This window comes from Typopeltis vanoorti, chromosome 12 (genome assembly GCF_054136105.1).
Source record: "Typopeltis vanoorti isolate ZY-2024b chromosome 12, IOZ_Tvanoo_1.0, whole genome shotgun sequence".
NCBI lineage: Eukaryota > Metazoa > Arthropoda > Arachnida > Uropygi > Thelyphonidae > Typopeltis > Typopeltis vanoorti.
Window position 1 is genome coordinate 95934314 of NC_143560.1, and position 20356 is coordinate 95954669.

General features: G+C 34.5%; 1 protein-coding gene across 1 annotated transcript in view; it reads right to left on the bottom strand.

The window, feature by feature from the left end:
• Window positions 1-1942: 1942 nt before the first annotated feature.
• Window positions 1943-20356, bottom strand: part of LOC150101027 (uncharacterized) — a 108726-nt gene continuing 90312 nt past the window's right edge. The window contains exons 9-10 of the mRNA XM_090401303.1: window positions 16733-16999; window positions 1943-2249 (exon numbers count right to left, since the gene is read on the bottom strand). Of these exons, the coding sequence (XP_090257429.1) occupies window positions 1986-2249; window positions 16733-16999 (531 nt within the window). The 3' untranslated portion in view covers window positions 1943-1985. The remainder of the gene's footprint in view (window positions 2250-16732; window positions 17000-20356) is intronic.

The window sequence follows — 20356 nt, forward strand, 5'->3', positions numbered from 1 at the left end:
TGCTCTGATTTTATTGTATGAAATGTCTCTCTGATGTTCCTCTAGCCGTAAGAGGATTGACTTCTCAGTCTGGCCATAGTATGACCTTCCACAATCACATATTATTTTATATACACTGGGGAACTGAAGATGGTTATGAGCTTGTTTCGGGTGGCTTAGAACTGACCTTAGTTTTGGAAGAGTTGAAAACACATTTTTATATTAAATTTTTTCAAAATTCTTCCTAGTTTCTGGGAGAGCGAGCTGATGTACAGTAAAGAAATATAACCCTTGGGGTTGTTAGGTTTCTCTGTATTGTTTCGAGGGGGCTGATATAGTTGCCTCTTAATGTTTTTGGAAGAGTATCCATTATTTAAGAAAGTTCTTTCTAGATATTTTAGTTCTTCTTCATCGGACAATACTGAGCGAGCACGTTAAGCCAGTGTGGAAATGATACCTAACTTTTGTGCAGGATAGTGATGTGAGGATGCATGTAGGTATCTATCAATGTGTGTTGATTTCCTGAAGATTGAGATCCTTAAAGAATCAGACATCTTGGTAAGCTTCATGTCTAGAAATGAAAGGGAACCATTTTCTTCAATCTCGAAGGTAAATTTTATGTCTTGGTAGAAGTTGTTTAAATGATTTATGAAGATGTGAAGATTCTCTACACCATGCTTCCAAATAAGGAATATATCGTCCACATAGCGGAGCCATGTTCTAGGTTTTAATGTTGCTTTAGAGATGGCTTTTTCCTCGAAGAAAATGTTCCCATCCAACTACTAACTGTGCTCTAATATCCCTTTAGATACTTTTTTTTTTTTAACCATTACCTTCTTAGCATAAGACTTTTCACAAAATGTTGTAGTGTACTTCCTCATTGCTTTCTGATAGAAAATGTTCCTGCACTGCTTATGAATCTCTGCTATTGACACCAATAGCATAGTTCATTGGAACAGGACAAGAGTTCTTTATAAAAGTTGTTTCCTCATAGAACGTCCTTATAAAGAAATATATTAAACTTTACTTCATTGTCCTAACTTAAACAGATCCGATGGTCTACGTTTATCCCCTTTGTGGGAGATACAAAAGATTAGCAGATTTAAAAAGTACTAACTTTATTTTGTCTGTGTATATATTTATATGATTTTTTAAATAAGTTAGGAAATTATTGACCGTTTTTGTTATTTAACATTAACTACTCAGGTGGCATATTTTAGAATTGTCTGTTATTGTTTAATTGCCATTCTGTGATCTTGTACTGATGATACACCTAGGCAAAAATTCTACATTAAATTTTTTTACATGAGTTTTCCACCATATTTATAATTCTTTTCATACTACAGTCTGTTTTACACAGTACTGTATTTCTCTGGTAGAAAATATAAATGATAAGTGCAGTATACTACAATGATTTAGTCATCGAACCCCTAGTTTCCATTGTATTCGATTCAAAGTATCGCTTATAAGATCCAAAATTCTCTTACAAAGATTTTTATTAATTTTAGTGAGCTATATGTAAATACAAATAACCACTGGAGTATGCAAATATACATTGATTAATTGTTATCACTATGCTATCAATATTATAGAAAATAATATTTTATAATTATTTAAAAACAAAAAGCTTAATACCATTTTTGCTGACAATATAGTAATTTTTTTAACCTTCACTATGCAAATTATTTTGTAAATATGTGTTGCCTGATTAAAATTACAAATGATATTAGAATTTTATATTTGGATCTTTGATAAATAATGAAAAAAAAAATGCATGCAGTAATTTTTAATATTATTCCTGAAAAGATAAATAACCCCATGTGGTTTATCATTTTTCAAAAATGAACCTTTTTTTTTTTTTTTTTTTGCTGGTGTCAATATTTGTTGCTTCTTTTTTTTTTTTTATTCACTCCTTATTGCTGACCTTTAACTCATGTTTATTTTGTTATGTTCATCTGGGCACTAGGTTTCTGTGAGGTTTTAATGTAAGTCTACCATTCTTTACATTAGAAAGCTGTAGTAACAGTTTCAGAGTTAGTGGCAGAGTAACATCTGCTGCGACGAGGTCTATTTGGTACATGAGAAATGGGTGGCAAATCATTCACTGGAGTTACTTCAAATCTGGAATCTGAATGTAAATTACGTGATGGCCATATGGAATATGGATTATCAACATTCACTAGTGACCGCCCAAAAGCAATACTTCGTCTAGGAATGGCTGACACTGGATGAACAGGATGATGATTGGTATCTGAGATTTCATCTTCAGCCTAAAAGAGAAAAAATTCTGCCATGAATAGAAATACCAGAAATCATATTAAAATTCAGTTTCAGTAAATGTTAACTTTCTAAAGGTGAATTTATAATATTATAGAATAGGGTCCAGACACTCAGTGATATCAATAGTTAGCAGTTGTTTTGTTTTGGAAAAAAGAAAAAAATACAAAAACAGTTTAGCTTGAAACTATTTTTAATCATTTATTTCCTTAATGTAGGGCAGTGTTTCTCAACCTTCTTTCATGTGCTCCATTTTTTAATATTACGGTGCTCCCTTCCCCACCTTCCTTCCTTGCAATTCTTGTGTTGAGACACTGACAAAACGCATAAAAGTTAACAAAAAAAACTAGGAATTAATTAAAATTTTTAAATATTCATACAAATTTAAATACATCATCAAATCTTTTGAAAATTGCATAGATCTGGCATCACTGCACAGACCGTTGAATCGTATTGGCCTTTTGTAAACATTCACAATTTCATCACGAGAAGTCTCAAATGTTCTGAAAATGTTTCTGCGAGTATAAATAAGGCTTGAAATGGCAAGACGGCAGTAACACTGCACAGTGACCAACAGTGAGAAGTCGATAGTTCGGCATTATTTTACTCCTATTCACAACAACTGCAATACAAGGTATAAAAACAGTCTTTTCTAGCATAGAAAAATGAATAAATTTTTAATTGGTCATCGACGTCAGCAAATTCAGGTTCACAGAATATCGCTCTGAAAGTAAAATCAAGAAAGTATGCAGCAGAATAGTTTGGTTTTACAAAGAAGACTTTGTAAATGATGAAGAAAGACCACTGTGTGTTATTTGTTTGAAAATTATGGTGGCTGATACCATGAAACCAAATAAACTTAAAAGACATTTGGAAACACTTCATAAGGAGTATGTTAACAAACCTCGAGAGGTCTTTGCTGCCAAGCTGAAATATTTTGAAAAGCAAAAATCTAGCACTAAAAAAACTTTGTAAATGAAAAAGCTTTACTAGCTTCTTACAAAGTTGCATATAAAATAGCTAGGTGCAAAAAGCCGCACACTATCAGAGAAGACCTAATTCTGCCAGCTGCATATTGTGGAAACTATGCTTGGAGAAAGTTTTACTAAACAACTACAGTGCATATCTCTATCAAATGATACTGTTGCTTGCTGAATTGGCGATATATGTGAAGATATGTAGCAACAATTTTTGTTGAAGCTTTGTGATCAATTATTCTCACTTCAGCTTCACGAGGCAACAGATAGCAAGGATTGTCATTTAATTGCTTATATTCGATTTTGCGATGGATTATCAGACAGTTGTCAACAAATTCAGGTTCACAGAATATTACTCTGAAAGTAAAATCAAGAAAGTATGCAGCAGAATTAGATTTTGGTTTTACAAAGAAGAACTTTGTAAATGATGAAGAAAGACCATTGTGTGTTATTTGTTAGAAAATTTTGGCAGCTGATAGCATGAAACTGAATAAACTTAAGACATTTGGAAACACTTCATAAGGAGTATGTTAACAAACCTCGAGAGGTCTTTGCTGCCAAGCTGAAATATTTTGAAAAGCAAAAATCCAGCACTAAAAAAACTTTGTCTGTTAATGAAAAAGCTTTACTAGCTGCATATAAAATAGCTAGGTGTAAAAAGCCCCATGCTATTGGAGAAGACCTAATTCTGCCAGCTGCGATTGATATTGTGGGAACTATGCTTGGAGAAAGTTTTACTAAACAACTACAGTGCATACCTCTATCAAATGGTATTGTTGCTTGGTGAATTGGTGATATATGTGAAGATATGCAGCAACAATTTTTGTCGAAACTTTTGTGACCAATTATTCTCAATTCATCTTGATGAGGCAACAGATAGCAAGGATTGTCATCTAATTGCTTATGTTCGATTTTGTGATGAATTATCAGCAGCTGAAGAGTTATTGTTTTGTAAACCAATAGAAAGAAGTCACAGCACCTGAATTGTTCAAAATATTGGACAATTTTATATGCAAGACAAACATACAGTGGAAAAATTGTGTTGGAATTTGTACTGATGGTGCTCGAGTTAAACCTAGAAGGTTTAAAAGTTTACAAGCCCTTGTGAGGGAAAAATCCCCACAGTGTATTTGGACATATTGTATAATTCATACAGAAGCTCTCACTGCAAAGGAAATGAGTCCTGGTCTAAACATTGTGTTAACAACAGTTATAACCATGGTGAATTATATAAAAATGAGATGCTTAAAATCAAGACTGTTTTCTGAACTTTACAAAGTCATCACTGTGGAAGAACATTCAGTGTTACTATTTTACTATGAGACAAGATGGTTATCATAGAGAAAATGTTTACAACGTGTTTACGAATGCCCTCACGAAGAAGCAGAGAAGTTTAGAGACCACTTATTTGTGATGAATTGAGCTATTGGTGGACTTATTCGAGAAACTAAATATATTAAACCTGCAACTCCAAAGAAAAAATACACACATCTTAGAGATGAGTTACAAAGTTAATGCTTTTTGTAAAAAAACCAGAATTATGGAACAAAAAGGTAAAGCAACAAAAATTATAAATGTTTGCAAATGTGGATGAATTTATCAAAAACCTACATGGCAGAAGAGCAACACATCAAAGTTTTATTTGCAACTATTGAAAATTATTTAATAATGTTGATGAATTTTAGATACCATTTTATAACCAATGACAACATAATGGCAATGTACGAGTGGATTAGAAACCCATTTTAAATTACCCCTGAAGGTTTCTCAATTGAAGAAGAGGAACAATTTATAATCAAGGGTCGAAATCAAAAGACAATTTGCATCTAAATTGCTGTTTGAATTTTGGGCTGGTGTTGATGATGAATTTTCTTCGCTAAAGTCAAGAGCAAGAGCTTTTTGTGCACTTATGTCATTTCCAACATCTTTGTGAAATCGGGTTTTCTGTAGTGGCTGTCTTAAAAACAAATATAGATCTCAGTTAAATAAATATAGAAAGAGAACTAAGAGTGTCAATTTCCAATGTATCACCATCATGAGAAAAACTTTGCTCCACAACACAGGTCCAAGGAAATCATTAATTTTTAGATTCATTGTTGTTGTAATTAGTTGCTTGGTATATTTTGCAATATTGATATGTTCCTGTAAGTGTAACTAGTCTATTCAGTACAGTGGATTTTATACATTTTATTATATTTTCAGAGTGGATTTTATACATTTTATTATATTTTCAGAGTGTATTTTATGTTTTTGTGTGAATAAATAGTTTCATTAAATGCTTTTGTTTCACTAAAGTAGTTTTTCAATTTTTCCTTTGATTTTCACTTTCTTTGCACCCCCCCCCCTCCCCTTAGGTATTTCACACATCCCATAGGTTGAGAATCACTGCTGTAGGGGATGTTCTTTGAAATATTTATTTATTTAATTTACAGGTAATGCTCCAAGATTTGAAATTAATCTGCTATTCATTCCTTCTTTCCTTCCACTTGAACAATGATGCTGGTTTTTTTTGCCAAAATTCCACCTTTTACCAATATTGTATTATACTTTTGTTCCCATTAGATCTCAATAATAGCATACAAATTATGCTATTATGATTTATAATTACATGGGAGTTTTTGGTTTGTATTCACTAATATAATTTATAAAACAGGTTTATATAAACATTTGTAATTCTTTTAAACCTATTGTTTGTACTTTGAATTATTCCTGTCAATTTTTAAAAAAAATTTAAAACTGCCTATTGTTTTATCTGCATGGGGCACCACGTTCATAACTTATAGATAAAATAATCATGTATAATCAATTCTTACACTATAAGGAAATCTTAGGGAACAAGGAATTATTTAAGTGAATAACCTGTTTGTTGTTTGGGTGAATGTTATGGCAAATGATGGTTAAAAATGCAGCTATAGCAAACCATTGTAATGAATTCACTCAAATAGTATCACTTATAGTGAGAACTGACTACTTATGCTGCAGTTGTCTGAAGTGAATTTGATCCCTTCTATTTAAAACTTCTCATTTAATTTCAAAAGTGACAGGAATTAAAAAATTTTCAGTAATATTTGCTAGGCAAGCATATGTGAAAGGCTGTGTAGCTTGATATAGCTCTTAAAGTATATTCAAGTATACTGGTTGTAATAATAATAAAAGGAACATTAAAGAATTAATGTGACCTTATGTAAGAAAATAAAAATAAAACATTTTGTTGATTTTTTTTTATACAATAAATAAAACTATTATTATAACACCTAATAGACATTGTTATAGTAAATAGAATGTTGCAGTTTATTGAAAGCTCTTCTTCCATTAATTGGAAAATAAGTACACAGTGTTTAAAACCATGTAAACATTTAATTCTACCAGACCATGTAAGGTATCCTCTCCTTTAGAAGTATGTGTCTTTGTATGTTTTTATCAGCATCTAAGCCATTAGTTAAAGATGTGATCATCTCTAATCACACTTTTCACTATTATATTTTATTATAGGACCATACCTACTCTATCATACTAAAAGTTATTAAAACTTGAAATTCAATCCCCAAAAGGTAAGCATTATTTAATTAATACAATGCAGTAATTAATATCACTACTAACTTTCTAAAAAATAATACATGCACACTAACAAGGATGCCAGCTTAGAAAATTTAAATATGGGAGATCTATTTCTTTAATTAGCTTTTTTCTGTTATTATGTATTACAGTTGACTCTCATTATAACAAACTGGCAAGGACCTCGTGAATAGCTTGTTATGGTAGATAGTTTACTAAAATGAATTTCATTTAGAATAGCATTGTTTGGCTGTGGAGCTTTGATGTAGATTTTTTTCAAGAGCTTGCTATAACAAGAAAATTATTGTAATATGTTTCAGTTTGTAATAACAAGAATTGAAGTCAGAATTTTCAAAATTACAGTGATACATCATCATTTTGGCATATTTAGCAGAGAGAGATATGGAAGTAGAATCTAGCTGACCATCCAGTTCTGCATCTGCCAATGATATATATAACATTAGAGAAATAAAAAATTACAGACCAATTTAGAAAAACACCATTGGTTGGAAAATGCACCCTATGCATATTATTATAGGACTCTGTGGAGACGGTATGCTCTAGGTGCCACAAAATCTATCACGCTACTCCTGAAATTCATTTATTATTTGCACTCCCACCACCTTCTCTGAGAATGCATTCCACATTCTCACCACTTTGCATTCCCTTCCACAATTTTGAGAATCCCTTGTTTTAAGCATCTAACTTATAAGTAATGAAATTTACAACTAAAATCAAAGTTTTTTAGTATGAAACAACTTTGTCTCAGTTTATCTATCTCTTCTGAATTTATATACAAATAGTTTCACCTTATTTCTTCAGGATGTTCACACAAGAAGACCTGATAAATGCTGAACCAAGAGTTGAATTTCATGAACCCAACCTTGTGGTTACATTCATGAAACCAACAAATAAGTGTGATGAGTATTATAGAAAATGAAGAGAGGGATGTTCTTGCTAGTGAACAGCATGAAATGAAAGTGGAAAGAATTTGTTCTGTGAGTTTATGATTGAGCTGTGAAAGAGTATTGAATAGCTGTTGCATGTATTTTAACAGATTTAGAAGGAAGTGGGAAAAATTATCTATACTATTTATAATGAACATGTGACATGGAAGTATTTGTAGATAATGTGTAATAAAAACTGTATGTCTGTGTGAAAGAGAAATAATTTGTGTGAGATGGGTCATTAATCCACTTAACTCTTCCCTTCTGTGCTGAGACAAGTATTCTTAAGCTATTAGGAGCAGAGTGCCAATCCAAATTAAGAACAGCATTCGGTTTTGGGACACGTGTTCAGAGGTAAAGTAATGCTTTGAGAGAAGAGAAAATTAATTTTTTTGGGTGCTGAGGATGCCATATTTGTACTATTCTGAGAAAGAACGGAAGTTAGAGATTTCACAAGAAGACAAATCTCATCTTGTGCAAAGATTTGAGTGTTTGTCAAAAGTAAGAAGGGGGGGGGGATTCTTTCTGGCAAGAAATAAGATAAGAGTGACTTTGAATAGTATCAAAATTTAACAAGGATATCATAACCCCAGTGAATATTAATTTATCAGAATTTACAGTTGCAGAAGTTGATTTGTATAGTCTAAGGATTGTTAAATGAAAAAAAAGTGTAATATAATATTTACTATCATCAGCAAAACTATATATTAGATTTGCAGTCAAATGGAGAAGGTTATGGATATACGAGGGTGGTTTGAAAAGTTCTCAGCCTTGACAACACTATCGGCAAGATTTTTATTTTCTAAGTTGGTACATCTATCATAAGCATCCATGTGAAATTGCAAGTCATTCTATCAAGTAGTTTTTTTATACAGCTGTCTGAAGCAAAAGTGTTGTCTGTATCCCTTGAAATGGATAAAATTGAGTATTGTGCAGTTATAAAATTCTTTGTAAAAGAAGGTTTAAGAACGAAATTCATTCGAAGTTCAGCGCCAAAGAAGACAAAGTCGGTTCCATCAGCAGGAAAGGTCATGGCATCAGTGTTTTGGGATGCTAAAGGCATTTTGTTTATTAATTATCTTGAAAAGGGTTAAACAATAACTGGGGAATATTATTCCGATCTTTTAACCAGACTAGATGAAAAAATTCCTGAGAAAAGACCTGGTTTGCAGAGTCTTTCATCAGGACAATGCACCTGCCCACAAAGGCATTTTGGCAATGGGAAAATTCAGGGATCTGCACTATGAATTGTTGGAACATCCACCCTATTCTCCACATTTGGCTCCCTCTATCTCCTCGCTAATCAGCATTTTTCTTCGAAACAAGAGGTGATTGCAACTGTAAAGGAGTATTTTGCAGATCTTACTGAGAACCACTACAGGGAAGGAATAATGGCGCTGGAGCATTGCTGGAATAAATGTATTAGTCTTAAGGGAGATTATGTTGAAAAATAAAAATAATTTTGAAATTATAAATTCTTTTTTTCATTGTTAGGCTGAGAACTTTTCAGACCACCCTCGTATTAGAAGAAAGGGAGCAAGTGAGAAAACAGAGCCTTGTAAAATTCTAGCACTGGTTGCTAAGTATGAAGATGCCACCATCAAATGAGGTACCGTTCTACTCAAGTTACACATAGAAACAGTTAAAAAAAAAATTTAATTAGCTTAGATGAACTACAAATATTTCGATTTATGTATCATGGACCGTCATCAGTGTAATACAGTTGGAAATTAAAAATTAAACAGACAATGCAGAAGTTGAGTGTTAATGGTTTTCTATATTACTTTAGAAACAACAATGATGATTTGATGGTAAAGATTTGTTTTGCCTTTCTTAGGAATGTACTGAGTATAGTGTAATTTCCAGACCAGGATAGACTCATAAGATTGAAAGAAAATAGAAAGGCATAGAACAAGATTCTTTTGATTTTTTTCTTGCAAAAAATCAAGAGGGAATTGAATGCTTTATGTGGAATGGTAGGTAAACATTTACCAAAAATTACAAGAAAAGAGAAGCCAGGAGATTGACTTTTTCTATGGATAAGAATGCAGTGGAACCACCAAGTACAAAAGAGGTGGAAGCAGGGTTAGATAAATGTATGGCCTGTAGCTTGGGCAGAGACCAATGGCATAATTATCATTTGGACATCATGAGTTTTCTCTACATTTTGGCTGTCACAGATTCTGTTTTGGATATGTTGATAATTTACTTGCAACTTTTTTTGAGTTTTACTATAATCAGTAAAAGAAGATGGAGATTTTGATGATAGTCAACTATGATATGTCTTGTTATTCTCTTGTACAGCCTTGGCACAGTTCTTGGAGAACCAAGATTCAGATAAAGGAATGAAAATTTAAATTGGAATGGGAAGTGAATGCCTCCATACCAGTAAGAATTGCTTTTGTGTACATGTTTGGATCAGTGGACTGAAAACAAATTTAATAGAACCAAATGAATGAGGCATGGAAGTCATGAAGATCATAACTTATTTCTAGTAATTATTATTGTTATATACAGTATCTTCATGGAGTCTGGAGACTCATCATGGCAGACTCTACACACAATACCTATCATACTTCTCCTTACACTCATTCACTGTCAAGGCACTCACAACTACAGCAGTCCATTCCACTCATTCACTACTCTCAAAGTAAAACATCTAGTCCACACACCCCTACTAACCACACTTTTACACAACTTCCACAGATGGCCTCTAGTTCTCTTCTCTGAATATTTGTCATATATTGAAAAATTTCCTTTGCATCAATTTTACAAATCCCCTTTAATATCTTAAAAGATTCTATCATATCCCCTCTTTACTGCCTATGAACTAAATTTTGTAACCTGGAAACCTTCAGCTTGTCCTCATAGGGAGCATTCCACAGACCAGTCACTCATCTCTGAATCTTCTCTACATTTCCTGATCCTCAAGAAACCCAGGTGACAATATTTGTGTCAAGATGAGGCCGAATCATAGCCTTATAAACAGGAATAATAACTTTTCTATATTTACTTGTTAAAATGTTTTTCAACAGCCAAGTAATCCTTTGGGCCATTTTACCAACTTTTGGAACATCCTCTGAACGTCAGTTCTGTCCACCATTCCCCAATTCCATAGTCTCATTAATTTCCAGCAATCCAGTACCTTCAATATCACACACCATATGCAACCTTTTCAACCCAGAGCACATAACCTTTCATTTTGCAACATTAAATTGACACTCATTATTCTTTGCCCACAATGCCAATTTATTTAAATCATCCTGCTTGATATCTACATCACCTTTATCAACTCTTGCTCTCCCCAACTTTGCATCATCAGCAAACAACTGAATACTCCTCCCACCTTTAAATCTTTCCCTATATTATTGATATACAAATTAAAGAGCAGTGGCCATAGTACAGAACCCTGGGGTACTACACTGGTCACCCTCATTCTCCTAGATTCCACTCCACATATACTGTTCTCTGGTGTCTGTCAGCCACCCTTATTCATGCTACTAGCTTCATATCCATTCCCATTGCTCTAACTTTTGTAATAGATTTCCATGTGGTATTCTGCAAATGCCTTTGAAAGTCCAGCAGTATCATGGTGTAGCCATTCCTTTATTACAAAATGTGAATAAATTATTAAGACAGGACCTAACTTTCACAGAGCCATGCTGCCCACTGTAGAGTATTGCATTCCTATCCACCCACTGCTATATTTTACTTTTACCAACTTTTCCGTTACTTAACAACTACTCCTGATATATTAATTGATCTGTAGTTTGCTACCTCTATCTTGGATCCGCCTTTATGCAATAGAACTACACCGTTTGGAAGAAAGTCAACAGACACCATAGTGTGGCCATGGCACCCACCTTAATAAGATGTAGGACCTCCTTTGGTTGCAATGACTGCAGCAATCATATGGGGCATACTTTCCAAGATAGCAATCAATGAAAACTTTGGACTGTTCTTCCTGTAGACATGTAACGAGGTATCTGAACTGTTGTGGAACAGATGTACCTTGACCTCGCTCAATACCTTCCACATGGTGCCCACTGACTATAATACTTGGAAAAGCCTCAATAGACTACGAACGATAGGGCACCGCAAACAAAACCTCATCAAATGGGGCTAACTCACTGGACCATATAATTGTGAGCGTGGGACAACCCAATCCATGGAACACCTTCTTTCTTGCCCACTTCTTCAATCACCTTACACAAAAGAGGATTACATCTTGCACAGAAATAGCGGTTGATTGTGCAAGATACTGGAGCATCTGACCATATTTATTATATAAAACTTATATATAGTTTCTTTTTCCTTCATATTTTACCTATTATTCCCTGTATAATCTATCTATTAAATTTAAGCTGTTCTGATTCTGTTGTAAATAATGTTGTACCAATCACTTACTACTATACCACTTGTGTTTGGATATGAAATAAATAAACTCAACACTCCAGTTCATCTCACAGATGTTCAATAGGATTGAAATCAGGACTCTGTGGAGGACAGTTGAGTGTGGTTGACATTCATTTCCAAAAACCATGCAGTTACAGCAGAAGCATTATGACATGGTGCATTGTCTTCTGAAGAGAGACAATGGTCATTTCCATTGAAATGCCACAAAGTGTTAAGCACTGCACTGTTCAGAATGTTCAGATACCTCTCAGAGTTCAGTGTTCATGGCACCACAAACAGAAGTCTGAGGAAAAACAGAACCATACCATACCATCACACTACCACTTTCGAATATCATAGCTGGAGTTAACATAGTCTGGTAAGAAATGTTCACTGGGCATCTGCCACACTCATATCTGTCCATTTGCTCATTAGAGGATGTAGCTTGATTTGTTGCTTCATAACACAGCTTTCCATGTCCTATGGTACATGCTTTTTGCACCACTATAGATGATGCTGCATGTGGGGCTTGTATATTGCAATCCTACCATGGAAACCCCCTGCTTTAGTTCTGCATGTTTTTGTGCAGTTTTGTGATCCAGTCAATGCCTGGAACTCTGCATTCAACATGTTGGCCAATGAATATTGGTTTTTACATACTATCCTTCTGAGCATCCTTTGATCATGTTTGGTAAGTGTGGTGGGTTGTCCACTGTGGGTAGCACTTGCAATTGACTCCCTGCACTTCCACCTTAGTATGGTATCACTGATTGTTGACCTGGGATTTCCTAATTTGCTGAACAGATAGGCCAGCAACATGGCAACCTATCACAATGCCTCTTTCAGTTCCCTTCTTGCAGCCATTTCACCTAGACACAGTTGCACTTGGACATCATATTCCTCCAGTTTATTCCTGCTACAAACACATGACCCATTACATGGCATGATGCACCTTGCCTATAGGGCAGTGTCCATTGACTTCTTTCCAAGTAGTGTATTTCACCATCTTTCCATTCCCCTGGAACCCCACCATAGCTGAGACAATGCCAATCTCTTGCACGTTCACATGGGCTGACATGCATTCATTCCTGTTGCTGTATTCACATTCATATTTTTCAATATGCTGAATACCTGTTCATCTGCCACAATTTTGATATGTGTCTCTGTCACATCAGCAACTGCAAAATCTCCACGTGGATGATACACTTTTGCAAATGATCACTCAGCTACTCAACTATTTCTTTTGCATCTGTCACCTTCCTACTGTGAGCATTGTTTATAGTCATCCTACCACACTAATTTTTCCTCTTACTTAGTACTTAACATAATGAAAAACCTCTTGTGGGTTTGCTTTGGCCTAATTTCCTTTCATAATGCGATTTTCGCAACTTCCCAGAACAAAATTGCATGGTCATTCTTCCCAGTTGGAGGCAGGGTGTCTACCTTGGTTATGGATATATCTTCTGATGCTATTACCAGATCCATCATTCTCAAACCCTTGTTCCCCTCTGTAACATGTTGTTTCCGGTAACTATCTCTTAGCAACAGTATAATGCTAGACGACACATGGATAAGCGTGATTGTGTGGGTGTTGTTCCACAGGAGAAGAAATTAACACCCGATTGCCGTCTGAACTGAATAATAGTTAACGTTATCTAATATGCTGGTAGACCTATGAACCATTTGTAAAAGATAATTGGTGATAACAAATGTCTAAGCATCTCTGCCTGCTAGATCAGTGCAGTTGGAAAAAGAGAGCTAAGTGCAGTGTTGTGAACACTAGAATTTTTAAGGATGATGACTTCACTATCTGGAAAGTTGGATTGAAGTAAAGTGACATTTAAAGAAAGGAAATCGCAAAGTTCAGAATTGTAGTAGGATAGGCAATAGAAGGTGCAAGTAGATTTTTAGCCAAAGGAGATAAAAAATATATATATATTCTAAATTGAAAAGTCTTCGATATGGCAAACATATGCATAAATGCTACCTTTGAGATGAAAAGAATCATAGTGTGCACAACTGGGAAAGACTGAGATAAGTAGTGCCTGAAAAAGTGGAAATCCTGATTATCTGCTTTGAATAGTCTTACAGACTGGAAACAAAAATGAACATTACCGAGTTTAGAACTAAGACAGACCATGTATATTTGTGAAATGAATCTTAGGTGGCTCTGGGAGGTTTGACTTTTCATGGCTATTGTGTGAGTGGAATTGGGGAGGAACATGGGAGATATAGTGAGAATCTTTGTGAAGCCTAACAAAGAGAATTTCATTCAGCTTTTCTGCAAAATGTGTCCCTTTGCTTATACCACTACTCAAACTCTGTTTCCAGCAACACGTGGCAGAACAATGGCAGCCACCTAAAATAGGTTATCATTAAGTTTGGTCCATTACACTATTTACTAGCTAAACTGCAGAAAAACTGTTTTAAAGCTCTACTCTAAATAGAAATAAGAAATATTGGATCTCTCTCTCTCTCTCTCAATGATATCTAACAACTGAAACTATCACTGATATTGAATGACAGAAAAAATGGGAGAAAAGTAAACAATATTTATTCTACAGTCCAAATTTGACTACTACAAGATCCAATGTTATGGAATTACACCTGGCTGTGAAACTCATCGACAACCTAGTAGTGTTTGCTATCACAGAGGTTTGGTCTTTTTTCTGAGGTGCAGGAATGCCACAGTTTGGTTTAATGCCTGTTTGGCTATTGGATACACAGGAGTAACCACTTTTTTAGTAACAGCATTTAACAATGAGTGGGGTCCCTTTTGGCCTTAAGAATGGCCTGTATTCTCGTGGCATTGATTCACCTAAGTGTCTAAAACTATTCTGGGACGTTTTAACCATGCTGTCACAATAGCATCACCTAATTGTTGCAGATTGGATAGTGACATGTTGCTGCTCTGAACTGCTTATTCCACCTCATCCCAGAGATGCTCGGTTGGGTTGAGTTCTGGGGACTGAGCTGGCCAAAGTAAAGGAAACTCAGTCACTTTCCTCAAACAACTTAAAAATGATACGCTCTTTGTGGGATGGTGCATTGTCTTGCTGGAGGTAACCATTTAACAGTGGGTGAACATGATCAGTGACAATGCTAGGATAGGCTATGGCATTCAGGCAGTGTTCAGCATATATATCAGGAAAGGTAACATTCCCCACACCATTACATCCCTTGCCAGCAGCTTGAGCTGTTGCTACTTGGCAGGAAGGGTCTATGGTGTCATGTTATTGCTGCCATATTCTGGTTCTGCCATCAGCATGGTACAGTTCAAACCAGGATATATTTTTCTAGTCATTAGGAGTCCAGTGTTGGTAATCACATGCCCACTGAAGCTGCGTCTTCTTGTTCTTAGCTGATAGCATTGGGACCAGGGATGGTTGTCTGCTCTTGTTCCTCATTTGCATGAGGTCAAAGAAGAACAGCAAAGACTGTGAAGTGTGATAGGAGGCCACTAGCTGTCAAATCCCAGCTTAGTACAACAGTGGGAGGGGTCAGATCATTTTGGAGCTCGTGCATCAATGAGCTATTTCTGTCCACAGAACTGTCATTAGAATGTGAAATTTTCAAGTGTTCTAATGGTAGTTATTACACCATTCCTGGTGCACCCTAAACAATGTTATGCATGAGAAGCCCAATAGAAAAAATGTTTGTGTGATACTGGCATCAACAATCATACCCACTCGATCATAAGTCATGCCTTTTATTCATTCTGATGCATTAAACACAAAATACAGAACCAGTTTATCCAGGTCTGCCTGATTTATTTAGAAAACTGCAGCCATGTGACTCAACGTCTTCAGGAACTGTTTATTTTCCTAAATGGGGAGGTCACTCGGTGAATATCTAGGCTGCTAACCAGTTCATAATGTGAGGATGTAGTATGGTTATGGCAGCTTAGTTTATAAAATTGAAAAACGTTAAGTCATGTCTAAATAAGTATTGTGATTTCTCAATTTTATGCCAGAAACAGTTGCAACCTTGGCCCCACTATATATCCTACTGTATAATTGCTAACACAAAAGAATATGAACATTTATTTTTCTAAAATATGCTTTTCTCACACTAGTCAACGTAATAATGCCATACAAGAACAGCTAACTGGTGCTTTTACAAAAGAAGGCAATTAGCTAAAGTACAGAAAATTTTATACCTCTGCAAGTAGAAAAATGTTAACAAAAATGTAAATAACCAATAAAATAGAATTCACTACAGGTTAAAGTAAAAAACTATTTCCTATGGTAAATAAGCTCTGAGCCTTCATGGATGTATCACACACTTGTTATGAGATGGAAAAAACTATGCACAAAGTAGTATGAGGTCCATATGAGTTTTTAATTGATGGGGAGGAAGCAACTCAACTTTTACTATTATTATTTACTGGTATGCAATCGACTTTAACCAAAATTCTTGTCTGTTGAAAATTCACTTAAACATCCTATAAAAGCAAAATAAAACACCTGTCTAATATTTGGCCAAACTTAACACTATTTAGAAAATATATTTTGTTATATAGTTAATCTCATGTTTATAGATAACAACCTACTGCTTAAACAATTCTAAATAAGATATGTTAAATAAGTTAACATATCTTACCACAGGCTTCATTGTAAAACTTGGTGCCTTACTACATCTACGTCTGTTTATCATATACTCAGGTTTACTAGCAACATATGCACTTGGAGCTAAACTGCTCCTCCGAGCTGTGATAGAGAGGCTTCCTTTCCGAGATTTTATAGCCAAGCTGCTTCGACGACGAGGTTGTGTTCCAGGGGGTCCGAATTCCACATCCCACACTTTTGGTCTGCCATCATCTTGCTCAGTAGCTGATAATGAAGGCATGTTAAGGCACCTGTTGATTACCTGAAATGTATAATTATCATTTTTATTTCACATCCTAAAATAGTAATTCTCATGAAAGCTGCATAAAATATCTAAATACTGTATAATGAAGGAAAGATTAATGTGATTTTATAATTTTAGAACAGCTGTGTTTGCAGGAAATTTTCTCTCTATATATGTCTAACTACAGACCTATCAGTATCTCTGGTGGTAATGAAGATTTTAGAGAAGTTGGTAAGAATTTGCATACAGAAATGGATAGACAAACAAGCTATACTCCACAAGGAGCAGCAGGTGTTTACCAAAGGAAGGTCATGCTTTAGCAATTTGCTCATATTTTACAGCAATGTTATGGCTGAGTTGAATAAAGGGAATGGATGCACTATGATAATGTTGGATTTTTCTAAGGCATTTGATAGGATACCACATGAAAGGCTGTTGCATAAACTGAAGAATATAGGATTGGAATATAAACTCTTGACTTGGATCAATGAATGATTGATTGACAGACTGATATCAAAAACTGATGCACAGTGGGTGTGAATCTGCCAGATTGAAAGTGACCAGTGGTGTACTTCAGGGTTCAGTCCTTGGGCTATTATGGTTCAATCTATACATTAATGGCTGGCCTGGTTGGCTGAGTGGTTAGTGTATCTGCCAAAAGGTTGTGGGTTTGAATCCTGCCATGAGCATGGGTGGTTGTGATTGTCTGTGAAAATACTAGTTGTGCTGGTGGTGGGCAGCAGATGGCATTGGTGTAGATCAGGGGTGTTCAACCCATCGATCGCGGAGCGATTTTTGGTCGATCTCTTGTGTATTCCTCCTTACTTACAAATTTAATTAAAACTGAAAACATAATATTTTATTTATCATTATTTTGTATTATTTTTAATTCGCTTTAAGTGTATTGCTAGTGTTTATTTACTTTTCATTAAAATTGTCAAATCAGTAATTTTCTTATAAGTCCGGGTAAATTAATTAATTTGGATCAGTGGAAGTCAAACAGCGAGTTGAGTGAATACGATTATAAGCAAAGTGTAAAAACTCGATTGTAGCTTAAATATTCCAAAGCACATTACATCGATTTTTTACTTAGGTTAAGTCCCATGTGAATATTGTAAACAAATAAACTTTGTTTGTCTCGGTATAGTTTGTATTAGATGTTTTTGTAAATAATTCTTTTGAAGCTAACTGTATATACTGCTTTAATAAGAATATGTTAGAATGTTAAAAACAAAGGCAATGTTTTTGTCGCCGAAGCTGTACATGGCAGCATTAGAAAGATTGTTATTGAAACTTGTATGTATGAGAAAGGCTCGTAGGCTCTAAGTGTAAACATTTCCGAAGTCAGTCAGAAAGAGTTCAAACAACTTTCCGATGGCTGGCAACTTACAATCAAAAGAAAGCAGAGGAGAACAAAAGGCATGCTGAACTTGAAACTTAAGATGAAAGACTCGTACCGATTCTTTAGGGGTTGCCAAACTTCATGCGAGGTCTCAGAGGAGGCCTAATAAAAAGGGACTGAAGCAAGCAGAAGAGATCCCAGTTCCACAATTGCTGTCAGAGAGGAGTTTCCCACTTCCAGAAAGGAGCTTCTCGGTTTGAGACATCGCTAGAGAGAGACTACTTCTAGACCACACACAAGGTTTCAAATTGCCGAAAGGAAGAGTTCCAATTGTCGGAGAAAAGTTACCAGGCCAGGTTAATGTCAGACATTTACCAGTGTGTTGCATTTTCATTACAATTTGATGAATCAAACGACGTTGATGGTATTTATTTGCATGGTATTTCAAGATTATTCAAGTAAAGAAGAACTTTTGAAAATTATACCATTATTGGGAAGGACTAGGGGAGAAGATATTTTTTCGACATTTGATGAATTTGTGAAACAACACAAACTTCCACTTTTTAAACTTGGGTCTATTACTACTGATGGTGCTCCTGCAATGATAGGTAATAAATCAGGCTTCGTTTCATTATGTAAAAACGAAGACAAATATCCAGATTTATTAACGTACCACTGTATCACTCACCAACAAGTACTCTGTAGTAAAAGATTAAACACAAAAGATGTTTTGGATATTACATTTAAAATTGTAAATTCTGTTCGAGGAAAAGTCCTGCAACACCAGTCATTTAAATTACAGGCAGATGATGATAGGGAACTTCTGTTGTACAATAAGGTTCGCTGGCTCAGCAGAAGTCAATTTTTAGAAAGATTTCTTGTATTAATTAATGATATAAAAATTTTTCTTGATTAAAAAGGAGATATTTATCCACAATTGAGTGATAAAAGATGGTTGTTACACTTATCATTTTTAGTAGATTTCTGTACGAAATTAAGCAATTTAAATTTAGAGTTACAAGGTAGAGATAAAAATTTAATTGACATGTTAAGTTCATACTTTTATTAAAGAAAAATATAAATGACTGTGAATTTAGACATCTCCAATATTTATTAAAATTTTTTGACCAAAATCAAGAAATGCTTCACTATGATTTATTTAAAAGAATTTATTCATGAAATAGAATTAGTTGAGGAAGAAATAAATTCAAGATTTAAAGATTTTAATAAAACTGAAATGACTGTATCTTTTATCAGTAATCGATTTCAAGAAAACTTGAACATCACAGAAATTTCAAATAAAATTAGTGGGCTGTTTGATATAAACCAAGCTGAAGTAGAACTTGAGATAATAAACATTCAGAATAGTTTACATTTAAAATCAATAAACAATGAAGTCATTTGGAAGTATGCACATGAAAAATTCCCAATATTAACTGATATTGTGCGAAAATTTTTGTTTTCATGTTTTTCGTGTTTTGGATCAACATACTTGTCAGAATCTGCTTTTTCAAATATGACCATCATAAAAAATCAATTAAGAAACCAAATTACAAATGATCATTTGGATGATTGTCTGCGATTGGCCACTTCTTCATATCAACTTGACTATGAAAATATTGGGAGGTCCAAACAATGCCAAATTTCACATTAACTTTTTTAATCAACCAGCATTTCCTGTAACTTGTGGGTTTGTAATCAATCTGTTGTTTTTTCTAACTTTGGTTTTCCAAAATAAAGAAATAAATATTTTATTCCAATATATATATATATATTTTTTGTTGTATTAAAATAGTTAAAAGTGATAAATAAATTTTTAAATACACAACTAAAAACTTTGTGTATTTTTTTTTAAGTTGTTTATTTGTGCATAATCAGATATCAGGTTGGGGGAACGTGATCTATATAAGAGAGTAGATCAGCGAATAACTTTTTATAGAAAAGTAGCTCGCATAGTTAAAAAAAGTTGAACACCACTGGTGTAGATGATGCAGTTCGCTGTAGTTAGTGGATTGAGTGGTGGAGACAAAGAG